General features: G+C 38.5%; 1 protein-coding gene across 1 annotated transcript; it reads left to right on the plus strand.

Moving 5' to 3' along the window:
• Positions 1-10,123: 10,123 nt before the first annotated feature.
• Positions 10,124-13,089, plus strand: slc35g2b (solute carrier family 35 member G2b). The gene is made up of 2 exons (XM_040127331.1): positions 10,124-10,220; positions 11,431-13,089. Exon 2 carries the CDS (start codon positions 11,458-11,460, stop codon positions 12,706-12,708), a length of 1,251 nt encoding a protein of 416 aa, XP_039983265.1. The 5' UTR covers positions 10,124-10,220; positions 11,431-11,457; the 3' UTR covers positions 12,709-13,089.
• The last annotated feature ends 1,504 nt before the right edge of the window (positions 13,090-14,593 follow it).

Genomic DNA, 14,593 nt, shown 5'->3' on the forward strand with positions numbered 1-14,593 from the left:
TGATTTTATGCAAGTAGGAAGGAATCACTTTCAGAAAGGACCCCACATTGTTTGTCAGTTCATTAAGTGCACATTAAATAATAATCTAGATAACCCAGCAATAGTTTGCTGGATTATCCAATAAAATTGACACTATATGTAAAATTACCACATCCACCTATGATTTAACTATCTAAATTGAATTTAATGTGTTTCTTACACTTCTGTGTATTACAGTAATGAATATTTTCACATTCACTTCTCTTAGCTTAGGAGGTCTTTTTGTCCCTTACTTTTAGTAGGAACTTTTGGTGCCATTTAGGTGGACTCTTAGTGGTAAAATAAGATCCTTTGTGAATACGGCTCCTGATTTCTTAATACCAGCAGCTTTGTAAGGCTGTACTTAGGCAAAGTTGGTGCTTTGAGCTAAGCGCTCACGTTAGCATGCCAATGTGCTAAATAGCACTAAACAGTTTTTGGTCATAGAACATGGTATTGATAAATTCAAATTTTGGCCTGATGAGGGTGCTAGATGGAAAGAAGATCGCAAAACATCTGTACCAAATTTCATGGCAATCCATCCAATAGTTGTCAAGAGAAGACGCTAGGGAATCACCAAAGTCATTACGGTTCATTGTCAGAGAACCATGAATGTCTGTACAAAGTTTTGTGCTGGCTCATCTGGTAGAGATACAGTATTTCACTGGATAAATGAAAACTTTGACTTGCTGGTGGTGCTAAAGGTAATGTCAGGGGCTCACCAAAATCCTTAGAATAGATCCTCCGGGTACTATGCATATATGTACCAAGTCACATGGCAATCCATCCAATAGTTGTTGAGATAATTCAGTCTGGAACAAAGTGGTGGACTGTCTCACCAAACTGACCAACCGACCATCTACTTTCACTGCTATCTTAGTGGAAAATCCCAAACAATACTCCCTATATGCCTGGGTAATGTAGAGACTATCTAAACTAATCTTAAATAGACTGGACAACATACTCCCTTGAAGAATACACCTAGACTAGTTACGCTTTGTCAAGGTCATCTGCAGATAATTTGAGATGGCCTCTACATACTGTATAATATGGAGAAATATGGATAGCCCTGACCCTGCTGTAGCCCTATCACTTGTGGAGGAAGGCCTCAACAGGGCTAAATGGGGCTTCTTCTACATGTTGAAGAAGTCTGGTTTAGGCCAAATCATTTTGAGCATGGATCAAGTTATTATATACAGACCCGATAGCTTCAGTAATGAGTAATGACATCATATCTTCTCAATTTCAATTAAACAGAGGCACAAAACAAGGGTGCCTGCTCTCCACTTTTATTTTTGTGATTCCCCTTAAGCCTCTGGCTATTTTACAATATGAAACAACTTTAATATTAGGAGCATAACGTATTTACATCATTATTTATTATTATTATCTGTATTGTGTATTGGAGACAGGGATGTGTAGAGGGGGTAATGGGTGTAAAAAATTAAAAATGTTCCAAGAAATGTTGGAATTCTGTTATGATTAAACTCTTGGTAGAAATATAAACACTAAAAAGACACAGAAAACAATAAGAAACAGTAACACCGGGAGGTAGCTGTTTTGTCTGTTTCCATCACAGGAGTCAGGATGATGACAGTTCAGTGGGCCATTGTTTCGTGTCATTTTGGATGTGCACCTCCTCAGGATGTGACCCAAATCATATCAGTCCTTTTCTAAACATATAATTGCCCAATGTCTATTTTCTCCTTTTGTCATTGTGTTGCCTAGTTGCACATGGTCAGCAGGCCCCCACCCTTTAATTTCTGCATCCTCACTCCATGTGATATCACCCATCTCCTCACGGTCCATCTGTTCACACAAAGGAGGTGTATGAGGTTGTTTTGTGTGCCAATGCTGACCGACTCCATCTGGTAGCAAGGCAATAAAGATAATAGCCACCGGGAGAGGTAGTCAGTCAATAAGGGCTATAACTTGGTCTGCGTGTCGATGAGGTTTTCTGCTGTCTCTGAGACAGAGGTGTGGGAACAGTGACAAATTACTTCCATCACTGGAGGGCTCCAGTGTAAATTTATTTAGACTCATTTAATGTACAGATATTGATAAAGTCTTTCCTATGACACCTTTATTTCAAACTGCAGTTTCAAATTCACTTGCCAAAATTGCCAAGACAACCAGGAATCAATTAGTCATGGGGTAGTGTTGTTGAGACTGTCCAAAACTCACCTATTTTTTGTCCCATTAAAACATACTGGCAGATATGCTCTTCCAAGAGTTTTTATATAACATGCTGAAACTTTCTCAAATTAAATTTGCTAGTACTTTGTGTACGCTGCTATTATCTAGTGCTTTATTAGCCTACTAACATTTACTCAGTATGATTTATGTCCTTCCTCTCATGACATTATACGCTGATTGAAATGCATCAGTGCACAGTGCTATTATAATCTGTTTCAGCTTGACATAGTGATGACATTTGTGGCTGTATGTTATTACACTATGTTATGCTATCGACATCCCTGACAAAACAGATGTTACACGTTCCTGCCATGCCTGATTGAAACGTTTCTGTTTATTTTGGCTCTATTATCGCACACCCTTTACCTCCTCTTCTCATTCTCATTATCTGATTTTTGTCAACCTTTTCAGCTTTTATGTCACGGCAACTGTGTTTAATAGAGATAAATGTAATGGGGTGACCTGACTGCTCAAATCAATAATCTGTAGTATCTAGCAACAAATAAGTGTTTGAAGAAAATGTTTCATTCAGCCAAAATCAAAACAAACTGTCCTGACTCATGGTCTAATATACTGAGAGAACCTGATGATGAGCATTTCAAGGAGGAACTCTGATTGCATAATGTAAAATGCAGGCAGTCTTACATAATTCAAAAGCTGTATTGAAAATGTGTGTAGTCAGAGGTAATGAAGAAATTACATACTACAGTTGTTCTGATTGACACATTTAAAGGATAGGCCTGGCACTATTCTATGTTTTTTTTATTATCAGCAAATACCATCCCAAGCTCATTTATTCCTACTAAATCTTTAAAAATATTTCACAAATACAGTTTAATTTTTCAAGGCTCAGTTATTATCTAAAACAGCTGGGCACTATAGTTTTTTTTTGTTTTTTTTTAAACATGACTCAAATGGCTAAATAACACAATTATTGGGAGGTATTTTCAGCTGTGGGTTAATACACATGTTGTGTGCTAGGGATGGTGTACATGGAAATAAACTACAGTGCCGATGACCATGGTAATGAAACAACATTTCACCAGATGCAAAGGTGTGGCCCAGTTATGTAATTTAAGCTATGGTACTGGCATGGCTCTAGGAATGGCTATGTCAATCACTGGCCCACTGGATGCATGGAGTGCCATGAAATTTTGTACAGACTTTCATGGCCCTCAGAGGATGAAGCCCACTGATGTTGGTGATCTGCTGGCTTTTCTTCTGACACCACCATGAGGTTCACATGTGTAGTTTTGTGAAAGTGAAATGTATCAATAACTATTGTATGGATTGCCATGAAATTTTTTACAGACAGTTATGAGAATCAATGGTAATAACTTTGAAGAATCCCCTGACATTTCATCCACTATAGTGCCATTATTAGGCCCAAATTTTAGTTCCTTCAAAACTTTGGTTTATGACTGAATTGTTGTATGAATTATTTGGTTTTAAAAAGTGTACATGTTTCCATTAGCATTGGGTTTGCGTATTGGATACAGATACCCTTTCTTGAGCCACCTGCTGACTTTATGATCAATACCACTATTGATGTAGATGCATCTAGTTTGAACTGCAAGTGTGTGTGGCTGATTTACACCATCACACTACAGCCTTCGCAGCACTTACTGTGATAAAACACTTTGATCAGTGTTGTTCTTGTTCTGTGTTTCTACAGCAACACTGATCAAAGTGCTATAGCCTGCAGTGCACTCTCACACAGCAAGAGTGTGATTTATTCAGTCACAGTTCGGTTCATTTTGCACCTTGTAATTTCTCTGAAGCATCATTCATGGTCTCATTCATATAACAGTATGAATGCATCTCGACTATAAAACATGCTTTTGTACCTGCCACTGATGACAGTAACAAAACACAGCTACTTCTTGTGTTTTCATACGGTCTACAATCTTTATATGTCTCTATCTAGCTTTAAACTAGTACCGACAGCACTTACAATAAACTAGCGTCCATGGCAGCATAGTGATCCATTGAGACATTTGTATAATTGCATATGTAATAAATTGAGCAGAACATTTATTTGTGGATTGGGATCAGAGGAGGTGCAATGTTTTAATGTGCAGGCAGATGCAAAGAAAAGGGCAGTCTCATGAGAGGAGGCGTCTAGTCGAAAGCGTCAGATGCATTATGGATCAGCACACGAACACTCGCACTCACACAAAGGCTGCCGTATCAGACCTTGTGGGCGCATCTTTTTCAGAAATCTGAGCGGGTTGAGGCACAGGCTAATCAAAACCAGAAATGGCCATGTCTTAATCACAGACTGACGTAAGATTAAACCACCTGGGGCAAAACTGGATGTTTCTGTTCCAGATGGTCCTTCTCATGTTATTTTAAGATAGAGAAGAGGGCACGATTTTAGATTTCTTGTACAGTACACAGTATGTAAGGAAACATTTTGTCTCAAATGTGGTAGTTTTTCTGTGATAGATTTTATTTTATTTCATACAGCATATATAAGGGTCTCCAGTATAACAAGGGATAAATATTCACCCTGTTGAACAAGAACAGAGGTGCAGTACCCATGGTTACTGACTCACATGCTTGACTTGACTTAACAGTGTTTATTCATGGTGAAAAGTGAAGACTTTCTCATCCACTTGTATACTCTCATATGATGCTTTTCGAGCTTTATAGTTGGGTTTGTTTGGAAATTACAGCAGACTACACAGCTCACTGTCATTCCAAACCTCTCTACCTCATCTGAAAATGTCACTCAGCAGAGCCCTTTCAACTTGAATCTCAAGAAAAAAAAGTGTTGATGGCAATGTGCTACACCTGTTCATACAAACTGTCACCTATCTCATGTGGCACAGTAATGCTGGAAGACATCTGAAAATAATGATGGTCCACACCAAATTCTTCCCACATGGTGCTGTGTCTCAAAACTCCCTCAGAGAGAAATGATAAGCTTTACTAACTATTGAGTTATGAAGCGTTCTCACAGGCACAGTAAAGGCTCAGAGCAAAATAGCAAAAAAGAAAGAAAGAAAGAAAGACAATGAACAGCTGCAGGAGCTTCAGGATCCAATTATAGGTGCAAGTTTGATACATAGTGTGGAAAGGATGTTTTAAAGATGTGGAAAAGTGCTCTCCTTAATAACGAGCTTGCGACAGTCTAAGTGGATTGATGTTTTTGAGTAAGTGTAGGATAAATAATTGCTCAGTTATGTGATCATGATAATTATATTTGACTTAGAAGTACACCTTTTGATCATTCAATTAATTTTAGTGTACTTTGATTACAGAAAGCCTTGTTGATGTAGCAGAATTTAGGGCAATAATCTTCAGAGGTACACTATGTGTTCCGTCATCACTGTCTTGTCAGATTCAAATGGATGAACCATACGGTCAATTAACTTCTCCATGTGATTGTCTTCCTCTGGTGGATGTTTGGGTTCTAGTCGTGGTAATACTTGTGTGTAATAAGAGTTTATTTTGAGTCATACTTTGAGTTTATGTGATACCGTAACTATTGTAAGGACTTATGAAAGTTCATTTGCTTCAATATTCCTCATAGTTTTCCACTTAGATTTATTTGGATTATGTGTAACTGTTTAATCTTTCGTTACCTGCCTCTAATCCTGCAGCAAATGGAGGCTTTTGGATGTCTGAGTTCATAGTTTATAGTGGGTTTACTTTTGAAAACATTCATTATGGTTCACCAACAATTTTAGAGTTACTTGGTGAACTAATACATTTAGATTTAATACAATTTGTCTCTCTTCACAATATCCTTAGCCATGCTAGCAGCAGCAGTCGGACCGGCACTTCGATCCAGACAGACGGAAATATCTAATCAACTATTGGATGGTTTATGACTACCTGTACTTTGTGTTTCATGATAATTAGCAAATGTTAGCTTGCTAATGTGCCAAACTAAGCTGGTGACCATGATAAACATTATACCTGCTAAACATCAGCATATTGGCATTGTCATTGTGAGCATATTAGCATGCCAACATTAATATTTAGCTATTCTAAGAGCAATGGTTGCAGGTAGCATCATGCTGGAGAAAGTTTGGCTTGGTCTTTTACAGCTGGCCAAATATTAACTGTGTGTTCTCTCAGATAAAATAAAGTCAAAAAGCCTTCAGTTCTACCTGAATGATCCTTGATACTTTCAGTGTCAATCCACAGGAAATTACCTCTGTAAGAAAAGTATACTGTAAATCAACCTTTTAAACAACAGATACACTTACTAAAATTACTGTTAATGTGTTTATAAGTATAAAGTATATATAAATATTATGTGTTACATTAAGCATGTACATATGCACTGGTCTAGCTGGTTAATAAGAAAAATGTCATGCATGTTTGATCATATTCACTGTGGTACATGGTTTTCTCAGCCCAAAAGGTGAGTAAAAAGAAGAACACCTATTCTCTCACCACCCACACACAAATTGCCTATTTAAGCCACCATCTTCCATTTATTCCACTTTATTTACTCCATGTCTGGACACCTTCTCTAGTCTCCAAATCCTTAAATTGCTGTATAAGCCTGCCAGTCAGTCTGCTGATAGAAGGGATGGTATTTTGTCATTTTCTGCTCTCCTGCCAATGAAACGGAAATATAACTGCTTAATCAATGACAGATGGTCTAATCCCAAGGCGGAAGATAAATAAGTAAAATGTTCATCGTGGCAGCTTTTTAGAGGTACCAGACAAGTTGGGGTAAAAAACACAGGTGATCAATACAAAACACACCCAAGGCTCTCCTATTTTATCCATTATGCTCATCAAAAAGCCAGCAGGGGTAACACAGAATTCCATTTTCAGTAGAACAACTCAAGAAAATAAAGAAGATATTAAGAAACATATGAGGTAATGGTTTCAGAGACAGGTAAGCAATTACAGGTTGTACTCCTTTGAGTGACTAGGCTGCAAAGGTTTTACCACCACTGAAATATGTGAAAGAAAGAAAACAGCTTGCAGATATAGGAATGAAAGAACTTGAAATGTCAACCAAGAAAAGTCCACAAAATCCCTAAGATCACGAAATTTCTAATTTCTGTTTCCAAATGTCGCAGGCTCTGAAACAGAATTGATTAGATGACCCATTGAGCTCAACTTCTGGCTTCTGTCTTTGAATTCACGAATAGAAATTAATATATTGATGTTGCTTTTGTCAGTCAGTGCACAACTTCGTGAGTGGGATTCCTCAAAGGATAAAAATATACAAAGTTTACACACGACTTGAGATTTTTCCACTGATTAACAACATGTTAAAAGTGCAGTTGGAGTGTTGTTACTGTGCACAAAATTCTCAAATGACCAGTTATGAATGCTGAATTTCGATTTTCTTAAAATCCATTAATTAGCCTTCATTATATGATTATGTCTGTTTTAAAATGTCCTTATCCACACATCTAGCTGAATTCATTACAATCATGGGAATTTACAGGATGCTCTAAGATTAGACAATATGACATACACAAGCTACTTATATGTAAAAAGATTGCAAATATACTTTCTATACTAGCTGACTACACAATACAATCAATATGCTTTTATTATAAGGATAGCATTTGCCAGGGGAGCCTCTGCTAAAGCTGCCTGACATAAAATTAGTGTGGTCAGGATTATGGAAACTTAACGTGTTGCTATCTCCCTAGAGATATTTAATAGAGCAGATTCATCCCCGTGTTAAGTGTGATAATAAAAATCCTCCAGCATCTCTCTTCATTGAACTCCTCTTCAACAGGCTGAAATTTTCTTCAAGTAAATCATGAAAACCCTCCATGGATTTCTTATGGTGTGATTATGGCTCCTGCATGGTAAAATGAGAAGACGCTGCCCTTTTGCTCCCCAGTTTTCATTCAATCAAATGTGAGGAAGTTTAGAGTTAATGGTGTTTTTTTTTAACAATTTTTCATCCCTCAACTTGGAAGTCAGATGTTGACGTGTTCCCTTATTAGCTTTGGAAAAAAAACCAACAACTTACACCCAGCTAAAGTTAGAGAAAGGACTATTTAAGATACAGATGATACAGATTTTAAAAGAATTGTTCAAAATTTTGGGAAATTCACATAATCGCAAGTGTTAGATAAGAAGATCAGGATCAATCTCATGCCTGTCCATTAAATATGAAGATACAGCCAGGAGATACTTAGATTAGCTAAGCTAAGCATTAAGACTGAAGGCAGGGGAAACAGATAGCTTCCCTCTGTCCAAAGATTAAAAATTCTACATATGTTAATGAGATATAACATGTTAGTTAATGAGCCTTATAGATGCCGGTAGGTGGAGTGTTTAACATTTGGACAGAGCCAGGCTCTGAGCCAGGCTTTTCTCAGTCACAGCAATACATTTTGTGAGAATGGTAAACATGAATAGATGTTACTAAAACTATAATTACATAACATATAAGTATGACAAGCCCAAGTAGTTAATAAATGCCAGCAATTCTAAGATTTCCATCCATCATGATAGTCAAATGTACTTACACAATCACTTTAGCTATGTAATTTGACAATTCTTTATTCAAATGTATGTTGGAAAGCCAATGTGTCCTCAACACTGCATTATTTGCTTATATTAAAGACCCATTATCTCTTTATCTTCAGTAAATTTGACTTGCTCACTATGAATTTGTTCATACGATAATAAAATACTATAATTTTTGCACACTTAATAGGTCAAAATATCCCTTAAATTCATATTCCCTGTTGTCAGATTTATGTTGAGTAGCTAAATGTAAATGTTGACACAGAGTTAATTGCCACAGCATCACAAATCACCATCCATGGTGGTATTAGAATCACAGTCATGTTACAGAAGCAGTGGCATTTTGTGGCAGTATGATATATATCACCAACTGAGGTTCCTGTTGCTTTGCCTGGGGGGTAAACTCAACAGTCTAATTTCAGTGCTTTCAACTTCCCCCATCTTGAAGTGGCTGTAAATTTATGCCTGTCTTTCATCAACCTGCAGTCAGCATATGCCCCCCCCCTTACTTTTTTTTGACATTGTTTTACAGCAGTACTTTTGTTGATCCATTTGGGTTCCTTATCCATGTATTTAGGGTATGAAATTGATTTAAAGAGAGACAGAAATGTATTTTTCTTGGGAAAGAGACTGTCAGGAAGAAGAAGTGAAATGAGTACTGGCACATAAGCATGAGCAAACCTCATGAGAGTCTTCCTGGTGCAAATGAGAGGATTCCAGAGAGGATTAAGGGAACCCCAATCACTTCAAGCTCTGACACCAAATTAAAGAAATAGTCAGGTTCATTTAGTAGCTATTAGTATCCATAGGCTAAACAAAGATGGTGCAACCATGCCTATACATCAGAAATCTAGCAGGGATGTAATCCCTACACTTTAACCATGACTTCAGTATACCACAATAACACAGTATATGACATATAAAGTGCAATTAAACTGATGCATGATGAAGCTGGGAAACAAAACCAGAACATGGTCACAATCTTCTGTCTCATTGCAGCATAATTAATTCAGACAGGAAAATCAAATCTTCCTCCTAAAGTGGATGGATTGTAATCTTATGAACATGATGAGGATGATGATGAAAACGACTGACCGACGCACATCCCTTTCCCTTCTGAGAGATGACGAATATGAGCGGAGTCTAGGTGGGATGCAGTGTTGGGGAGGAGGAGCAAGAGGACAAATCACTGACTGTGACAGTGACAGTTGCTTCTCTCCCCGGCTGCCCCCCACCCCCCACCCCGCTTCAGCTTCATCACAGCCATCATCAACATCATCATCAGGCTCAGTAACTGCAGCTTCAGCTCCATCCTCAGCAGAAGCAAAAGCAGAAGCAGTGGCAGGAGCAGCGTCTATTGATAGCTTGGAGAACAAATAAACAGCAGACATCTTCAAGAGGCGCTCCACTCGAGGGGGAAGATGGGGAAATGGCAGTTGCACTTGACCAAATGTATGAATCAAGAAATCCAACGAGACCTTCATTTATGACAAAAACCCGGGTTTATATATCAATAGGAATTATTTAAAGAACAAAAGGTAAGATATTTGACGATATTTGCTCTATTTATCTTGCTGCACTCAGTTAATACTACAATGCAAACGCCTTAGATAGGAGCGTCCTAAAAATTATGAGTTTTTAGTTGCAATTTTACCCTAAATTAAACCGGATTTCCAATTCACACTAAATAATTATCCAAATAAAAAGCTGTTAGTTTTAATCTTTATTTTCGGGCTGAAATGCACCGTGCCTTCCTGAAAATAATCACTTTGTCTGGTCTTGTCAGCTTAAAATATTAAGCCATTGTTAAATCGGCTGTAATCGACGTTTATTATGTTTATTGTGTTTGTTATGTTTTTCTTTTACACCAATATTAATGTCGTTTATTATGAATGATCAAGTTATATTAATGTAGCTATATTTCAAAAGCGAGGAGCAACCGCATGCAAAAGGAGAGAAGGCGAATAAGATTACCTATCTGCCCCCTTGTGGTTTTGATTCATACTATGCCCTATGGGATTGACAAAATAAATGTGATTGTTGAAATAATCCTGAACATTTTTAGTAATAACAATAGTGATGTAGTTATTTTTCATAGATTTTTCAGGGTTTCTTTTAAATTATTTATTCCGTTTTAAGGAATTTTGTTAATCTCATGTTTAAACCAAATCCCATTGCTATTTAAAAGAAGCATCAGAAATATTTCACGGCAGAAGGAACCATTCAAACTATTCAACAGAATTTAACCCTTACACACAGTCCTTTTTCCAACGCTGCTAATTTATGTTGTGCAACTCAATTCATCTCTTAAGTGGCCCACATTCATGTATCATCCCCTCTGTGGTTTCCTGTTATGTAATTTCATCCCCATCAGACTGCATCAGCCTCAGAATGTGTGCTGCTTGGCTTATATGACCTAGCATGGGTTTTATGTATATATATATATATATATATGTATAGCAGTAGCTCAACACGAGTGTGAGGCTAGGCAGAGCAAAAAGGTAAGTGAGATAGGGTTGATAAGTGTGTGCTTTATCTGTGTGCATGCATGTGTGTAAATGTGGCAGCACGTGTGTATTTTAGCAGCGTGTGTGTGGATGTGGAGGGTGGATACTGAGAAAAAAAGTTAAAAAAAACCCCAATGTCTTTCTTGACTTTTTAGGAAAAAACAAAATCAGACCACAAGGCAAGAATATTTGAATGTTGTTTTAACACAACTACACTAATGATTTTCACCTAATTTTTCAGATTACCCCTTCTGACGCCTAAAGAAAAATGGATGTATCTTCATCCTCGCTCCAGTACGGATCAAAAAAGCGAGTTAAGATTCACCCAAACACAGTGACAGTGAAATATGCCACTCACTTTCCCCAGCCTGGTGATGAAGGGTATGATGATGCACCCTCTTTTGAGGACTTTGGCACCTTTGCAGAAGCTAATGTGGGGAATAGACTGGTTACAAACAGTAAAGGTGGCAGGACTTTCTTTGGAACCATGGACACCCAGTCTAAGCAGCCAAGTGTGCAAAGAGAAAAAGGGGTCGGCGGCCAGCTGGCTAGCTTCGGTGAGGCGAATGTGTTGGCCTCCAGGGTGACCTGGATGGCCTTGTTTGGGGCCGCGGTGGCTCATGGTTGTGTGGCACTGATTACTCGTTTAGCAGCCGACCGCTCTAAAGTGCCCTCCCTCGAGCTGCTCTTCATCCGCTCTGTAATCCAAGTGCTGTCCATCCTGGTAGTCTTCTACCACCACGAGGCCCCCTTTGGCCCTAAGGGCTACCGCTTGCGTCTCTTCTTCTATGGCGTCTGCAACGTAATCTCTATCACATGCGCCTACACCTCTTTTGCCATAGTACCCCCAAGTAATGGCACGATCATGTGGCGTGCCTCTACCACAGTCTTCAGTGCAATATTGGCCTTCTTGCTCCTGGATGAAAGGCTGGGCTACACAGATGTGGTCACAGTGGTGGGAAGTGTGTTTGGTCTGTGCCTGGTCATGGTGCCAAACGTAGCAGACGAGGAGAAGTCCAGGCTGGGCTTTTGGAAGGAGGCCTTTGGCTACACAATGACAGTGATGGCCGGTTTGACAGCTGCCCTCTCCATGATCGTCTACAGAGCCATTAAGGAGCGTGTCAGCATGTGGACGGCACTCTTTACCTTCGGCTGGACGGGTACAGTGTGGGGGGCCTCCACCATGTTTATCATGCAGGAGCCCATCATTCCTCTAGATGGGGAGACCTGGGGCTATTTAATTGGGATCTGTATCTGCTCCACCGTGGCATTCCTCGGAGTATACTATGCCCTAAATAAGTTTCATCCTGCCTTAGTTAGCACTGTGCAACACCTAGAGATCGTGGTGGCCATGTTCCTCCAGCTCATTGTTCTGAGGATGATCCCATCTGTTTACGATGTCGTCGGAGGCCTGGTGATCATGATCAGTGTTTTCACCCTAACAGGAGTCAAGCTGTACAGGGTGAGCAAGGCCATTCGGCAGGATTATCAAGAGATTCTAGACTCACCCATCAAATGAGTTTAGAAATGTCAGTCTATTTGTTTACAATATTGCTTGGTTGTGCAATTTAAAGAATGTTTGGATCTTCATCTGATGATTTTGTATTGTTGTGTTGTTGGAAGAGTGCCAGTTGTGTAACTAATGTCTTAATATTTGTGTGTGAAATAAAAGCCAGATATAATATGGTGAACATTTCCCCATGATAATACTACTTTAATGTCCATTTGTGTCCAAGACTGAAATGTCAGCAAAAAAATAAGAATCAGTTTTAATTTTTGTGGTTTCATTTGCTCCAACATTTAAAATCATGTTGAATCAGGTCTTGTGAGTGGCAGTGTAAGATAATTTTAATGATATGCACCTTTTATAATCATAACGAGGTGTGTCGTATCCCTCTGTTGTCACACTGCCACGCTTATCACACTGTGTAAATGTCAGCCTAGAAATCATTCATACTACATACAAGGAATGAAAGAATAAAAATAAATACCACCCACTGTTCATAAAATAACTGGTTCTGATTTTCTTAGCCTTAACCTGTTGCTTGCCAAGACCTTGCTTGCCCAGATCTGTTGATTGCCCCTATATCCTCCCATGTTCATGGAGGAACATGGGAGGATATGTGCTTTATGTGCTGGGATAGAGACCTGTCCAATACATTATATCTGAGTTTGTTCTTATTAAAATTTAACCTAAATTTACAAGTAGACTCTTCAAATCTCAGGGAGATCAAATACTTTTTTGACCACAGGAAAACAAGCAATCTGTATTATTACATATACTATTTTCTCCCATCAATATTTTGTGCACAAACTGCACCTTTCAGTGTATTTTTACTGCTTCTCAATTATGTTCTGGTCCCAGCTGCTGGTTGATATTTAACACTAGTGATTATATCCCTGGACGCTGCTTCTGCTTTCTTTCAGACACACATCAAACTAATGCCCAAAGGCAGGTGCGCTATATTGAATTAAAGTCCCCTTTAACAACATGAGACCATCTGCTTTTTCTGTAGTGGACGACTCAGTGGCTCAACGTTTTCTTTCTCTGTGGCCGATGCAGTCAGTCTCTGCGTTTTTCCTGGGGCAAAGCAACAGTGATGGAATGAAATAAGGACATAATGATGATGCAGAATGGAGGACAGAGGAAATGTTGCATGGTCAAAACGGACACAACATGTATGTTACACTAACAGCCCAGCAGGGGGCATTCACAAACCACTAAATTACTCAGACAGCAGGATTTAGGAGAAGTAATACTTTATCATGGTACATTATGAAGGTAATCAGTGGTATATAATAAATATATGTCCAATTATACAATAAAGTAACAAAGTAATTTATGATACTCTGTTGAAAGTGTAAGATATTTACACAGAAACTGGAAGTAATCAGTCTTATAACATATAACAGAGGTATTGATGAAATAAAAACAATTACTTGTAATGACAATGTTATCATTGATGTCACAGTAAATAAAATGGTGAGTAAAGTACAAGCTCCAGTCATTTACAACCAAAAGGTGAGCAACAACCGTCATAAACCAATAATAATGTGAAATTGTCTTTTACTTTGAAAAAACATTCTGTCTGTTGTGTCACATTTTCTTTTAAAACACTATGGTCAGTAGCCAGTCACTTTATCCTTAAACTAAAACGGTGAATAAACTGAGAAAAAGTAGGTTTACCTTCCACCATACATGCTGTATTATATTGTTTTGAGATGGGGTTTTGTGTGCAGAAAGCAGAATAGATGTAGAGGCCCATCTGTTCGAGCAGGAAACAGACTGCATCCTGCGGAGGGCTGCACAACCTTCCAAATTACTCTGCAACTCTCTTTACCACAGACATGTGTATTAGAAGTATCAGCATTTCCCGGGAGGGGCCTGAATGGAATTTGATGGT

The sequence above is a fragment of the Xiphias gladius genome, chromosome 5, assembly GCF_016859285.1.
Source record: "Xiphias gladius isolate SHS-SW01 ecotype Sanya breed wild chromosome 5, ASM1685928v1, whole genome shotgun sequence".
Lineage (NCBI taxonomy): Eukaryota > Metazoa > Chordata > Actinopteri > Istiophoriformes > Xiphiidae > Xiphias > Xiphias gladius.

Bases quoted from the DNA above. Each gene is read 5' to 3' on its own strand.
- slc35g2b (XM_040127331.1), top strand. From the start codon at position 11,458: ATGGATGTATCTTCATCCTCGCTCCAGTACGGATCAAAAAAGCGAGTT.